The sequence below is a fragment of the Cyprinodon variegatus genome, unplaced genomic scaffold (genome assembly GCF_000732505.1).
Source record: "Cyprinodon variegatus isolate N-32 unplaced genomic scaffold, C_variegatus-1.0 Scaffold178, whole genome shotgun sequence".
In the NCBI taxonomy this organism is placed as follows: Eukaryota; Metazoa; Chordata; class Actinopteri; order Cyprinodontiformes; family Cyprinodontidae; genus Cyprinodon; species Cyprinodon variegatus.
Window position 1 is genome coordinate 866,696 of NW_015150631.1, and position 4,753 is coordinate 871,448.

At 40.2% G+C, this 4,753-nt stretch overlaps 1 protein-coding gene across 4 annotated transcripts in view; it reads left to right on the forward strand.

Annotated features, from left to right (window-relative positions):
• Positions 1–4,753, forward strand: part of pitpnm2 (phosphatidylinositol transfer protein, membrane associated 2) — a 57,162-nt gene that overhangs the window by 36,480 nt on the left and 15,929 nt on the right. For all 4 annotated transcript variants that reach the window (XM_015378767.1, XM_015378769.1, XM_015378768.1 and 1 more), the window contains exons 8-11: positions 2,293–2,397; positions 2,482–2,543; positions 3,441–3,685; positions 3,877–4,066. In XM_015378767.1, the coding sequence (XP_015234253.1) occupies positions 2,293–2,397; positions 2,482–2,543; positions 3,441–3,685; positions 3,877–4,066 (602 nt within the window). The remainder of the gene's footprint in view (positions 1–2,292; positions 2,398–2,481; positions 2,544–3,440; positions 3,686–3,876; positions 4,067–4,753) is intronic.

The window sequence follows — 4,753 nt, forward strand, 5'->3', positions numbered from 1 at the left end:
ATTTCTTTTTTTTTTTACTCAAAAGTCCAGATTGTTATAAAGAAACTTCTAGAAATACTATCTGAAAATGTGAATTCAGGAAAAGTGGAGCTTAGCAATGAAAATGTGAAAGGAGGACCATGTTTATTATGCAGAATGATGCAAGAAGTTTTCAACACAAGAGTTTTTGACATTATTTACGTAGAAGATCCTGCACATGAAGTCATCTCAAATGTGTTGCATCTGTGAAAATCCATTTTTGTCTCAGATTGTTTTTAGAAATATTGTCTCTCTGATTGTTTTTGCACACTTGAAAATACTTTCTTAAACTTATTAATAAAACTATCAGTTGATCTCCAACATCTGTGGGTTTTCTGGAATTAATGGTTTTCTTGAATAGATTTTCTACATTGTTGTTAGCTTGCTATGGTAGTGAGGTCTTTTCTATGTTAATTTTCATTGTTATAAAATGAGAGCATTACAGATATACATTTATAAGGGTAAGTTATGGGATTACATTTGTTTTCCTTTTCAAATCTTCATTCTTACCTGTAAGTGTGTGTATGTGTATATATATACGTGTGTGTATGTTTATGTTTTATATATATACATAGTGTGTGTGTGTGTGTGTGTATATATATATCCTCTTGACATGAGAGAGATTGCAAATATAATTCTTCTCTCTTAACAATACTTGTCCTGACATGCATTTTATAGCCCTTGCAGTGAGTGGTGCTTCAAATAAAGTGGTTAAAGGTAACGTTTAAAGTGTTCCCTACATTTTATTGCATTTTTTTATCAAATGTGATAAGAAAAAGTCAAGGAGGAGAACCTCTGAAAGAAAGTGGTATGCACTTTAGGGGTGATAACACATTTTTTAAACGCTAACTGAGGGCAATACATAACCATCTTCTCCCATTCTTACTTCCATTTTGTGCCCATAGATTAACCTGTTCGGATTAAGGGGTGCACAAACTGGATCGGGCCTGGTTTAATTACTTCTGGGTTGTTGTGATCAAGCAATGCTTACATATAAAACAGGTCTTATCTATTGATCTTATTTACCTCCAAAAATGTCTAAAAAAGCCGCGTTCAAAAAGCTAAACTTTATATTTGAGAGCACCGCCTCATGTGCAGCTAAAGCAAATTTCTATTGTCTCCTAGGTATTGTTTGATGGTTTTAAGTAAAATAAGATTAAAACATTGCAGCTGAATTGTAACCCCATAACTCCTGACGGTGTAAGTTATTAAAAAAGTAGATTTCCTTCAAACTCTGCATTGGCATGACAGGCCTTTTGAGGATTTGGCAAACAGTCGAAACCTGCAATTGGTGCTCCCCCTAATTTGTACCCAAGACCTTAAACCACAAATGTTGTGATGTTACTGTTGAAAATACGCTGATAATGCATAAATTGAAAATTTTTCTTCACATATTTTTACATCAGTTTTCTTCTTTATGCCAATATCGATATAATCTGCTTGCATGAAGCACATAAAAATTTCTGGTGAAAAGAAATTTTGTTTTTTGGACAGCAGTGGTTTAACACAGACCTGAACCTCTTTCTTTAAGCCGAACACTTGCACTTCTCACCAATTTGGTAAAAATCTAGCTGCATTTTTAGAGCACTACTTACGCTTATGGGCCTGTGATTATATGTAGCAACAGAAATGTGGCAACAAGTTTTTTTTAGAAATACATTTTTAAATAAAAAAAAAAAAAATTAAACACGTTTTTTATTTACTGCGGGCTGCTCAGTGGAGGAGTGGGTAGCACTGCTGCCTTCCAGCAAGAAGTTTCCAGGTTCAATTCTCGCCCGTCGTCTTTCTGCACGGAGTTTGCATGTTCTCCCTGATCATGCGTGGGTTCTCTCCAGGTACACCGTTATCCTCCCATAGTCCAAAAACATGACTGTTAGGTTAATTGGCTTCTCTAAATTCTCCTTAGGTGTGAGTGTGTGCGTGAAAGGTTGTTTGTCCTGTTTGTCTCTGTGTTACCCTGCAATGGACTGGCGACCTGTCCATGGTGTACCCTGCCTTTTTCCTGTAGACAGCTGGAGATAGGCACCAGTAGGGATAAAGCGTGATGGAAAATAGATAGACGTATTTACTGCAGAAAAAATGTAGTAATAGGATTCTGTTCATATAACTTACCCCTAAGAATGAGTCCTAAATGTATATATTTATTTATACATATTTGACTATGATATGGTATTGAGAGAGAGAGAAATGCTGATTTGTAAAAATGACCCTTAGAGTTGCATTTTTTTATCACCTAATCCTGGTTTATTTTCTGTTTTTATTGTGCATGTTTAGAGGATCTCTCAGATGGTGAGGAGGTTTTCCCAAAGGAAATCGCCAAATGGAACTCCAACGACCTCATAGACAAGATCGAAGCTGCAGACACAGAGGAAATGGCTGGTAAGAAGAACTGCACTGACAGACTCTTCCTTCCCAACAGTAACTCTTCTCTGGCTTAACTGTGTGATAATGATGTGTTTTCAGAGAGCTTTAAGGAAATGAGCGTTGATTATGAAAGAGCAGCGAGTGAGGAGAGGCTGGATGAGGTAAGTTTGTCCACATGTTGAAAAAACCAGACCTAACCAGTTTCTTCAGATGTTGCTCTGTGTCAAAAAATGAACTTTCTTAAAAAAACAATGGCAAAAATGGAAGGAAAATCTCACAACTGACATCCTGCTCTAAAGTTGGTCTCGTTCGTAGCCTAAAAAATAAAATGCAATTACCTTTAGCTTATCTGGGTTTATGAGACTTTACTCTTTGGAGGATAAGGGAAAGGCTGTTGATCCCTGAGCCTTTCTGTCCTCTTGTGTTCAGATGCGTGACTCTCTTAGTGGTCAAGCCGATAGCTCTCCCATTCCCACCATCACGGTAACAAGGCACCAGTCAGTAAGTAAACATTTTAGCCCCATAGCACTTTGGGGCAGAATAAGTCCCACAGGAAGGCCCACACCCACCCAGTACTGACTGCCCACCCCTTTTTTCCTCTCCGTCGCCATTGCCCAAACCCGATCCATGTGTGCCCCTCGACCCCAGCACCCTTTGTTGAACTCGCTTGTACTTGCAGTTGTGGCATTGAGTGTACGTTTCTGGTGGTTCTCTGACAATGTGAAGTTTTGGATCGAACACAGAAGACAAAACTACACATTACTCCATGCAGTTTATTGTGACATTCTCCAGAAGCATGATTGTCGTCATACAGGTGGAGGGTGGCTCGCTCTGTCTCCCCCCTCTCATGGTCCTCTGCCCCTCTATGGTTGTAAACAGAAGTCTGTTCTGTGGTATATGTTTGGACAGCCTTGCTAAGAATGTCGACGGAAATTAGTGAGGGAAAGTTTTTTTAGTAGCCAAAGGAAGCCCTCTGTCTTTGGTCATGATAGTAAACTAAACAATCTCTCCAAACATTCCCTATTCATCACCTTTATAACAACTCTCCCATCCCTCAGGAGAGCTCGTCTCAGCAGTGCCTTCAGCCTTCCAAGATCCACGTACTGATTCTGGTTCTGCATGGAGGGAACATCCTGGATACGGGCGGAGGAGACCAGAACAGCAAGCAGGCCGACGTCAACACCATCAGTACAGCTTTCGACACAGTCATGCGTGTTCACTACCCTGCTGCGCTGGGACACATCGCCATCCGCTTGGTGCCCTGCCCTGCCATCTGTGCCGAGGCCTTCTCTCTAGTCTCTAAGTAAGAAGAACCCTGTGAACAAATTTATTTCTGCAGGCTGGATGTGGGCGTTTTTACTGAGGGTTTGTGTTTGTTGTCTCTGGCGGCTGTGTACCTGGTATAAAATTGCAGATCATGCTTCATGCCATCTCCTCTGATTTATTTACTTTTGCTTCTCCTTTTATTTTCTTTGTTATTGCATTCTGCTGCAGCCTGAGCCCTTATAGCTATGATGAGGGCTGTCTGTCCAGCAGCCAGGACCACATCCCACTGGCTGCGCTGCCTCTGCTGGCCACCTCATCTCCACAGTACCAGGATGCTGTGGCCACTGTCATTGTCCGTGCCAACCAGGTGTATGCTGACTTCATCAAGTCTCTGGGTGGAGCAGCCTTCACTGGCCAGGTCAGGTGATGTTTGTAACAGCATCCACCAGAGATGGGGGATCTGGAGTCAACAAGTCATTTCTGTTATTTTTGTTCTGCCCAGCCACTGAAGTAGGTGAGTCCAATCTGCACAGGTTAATTCACTCTGATTGGACTCACCTGGTTCAGTGACTGGGCAGACCAAACACATGACACAGAGATGACCTGTTGCCTCCAGATCCCCCATCTCTGGCATCCATGCTGCTATTGTGTCAGAAACTGGGTTCTTATAGCAGCAAGCCTTTTAAGGTTTTTTCATAGACTCATTTTATAGCCACAAACTTTAATGTGATTTATTGGAATTTATTTTATGTATCGTGCATACTGGATGTTTTTTTTAAGTAAAAATAAAAAAGGAGCATGACATGTCAATACTTTGCTGCATTTTCTACTGTAAGGCCTTAATAGTATGTATTTGCACCACTAGAGTGAAATTTGTGCCCATTTTTCTTTATTAACTGGTTCAATCTGAGTCTTCGTCTACAGATTCTGAGTTGTTTCTGAGTCTGGGGGTAGATTCTGTCATGCTAACATGTGAAAATGCTTTTATTTTCCGATTTAAACAATTGTTCTCTGGCTGCGTGTTTAGTGCTGTCGTCTTACTGGAAAGGAAACGTTTCAAATACTTTCTTTTTTCCGTATATATATATATATATATATATATATA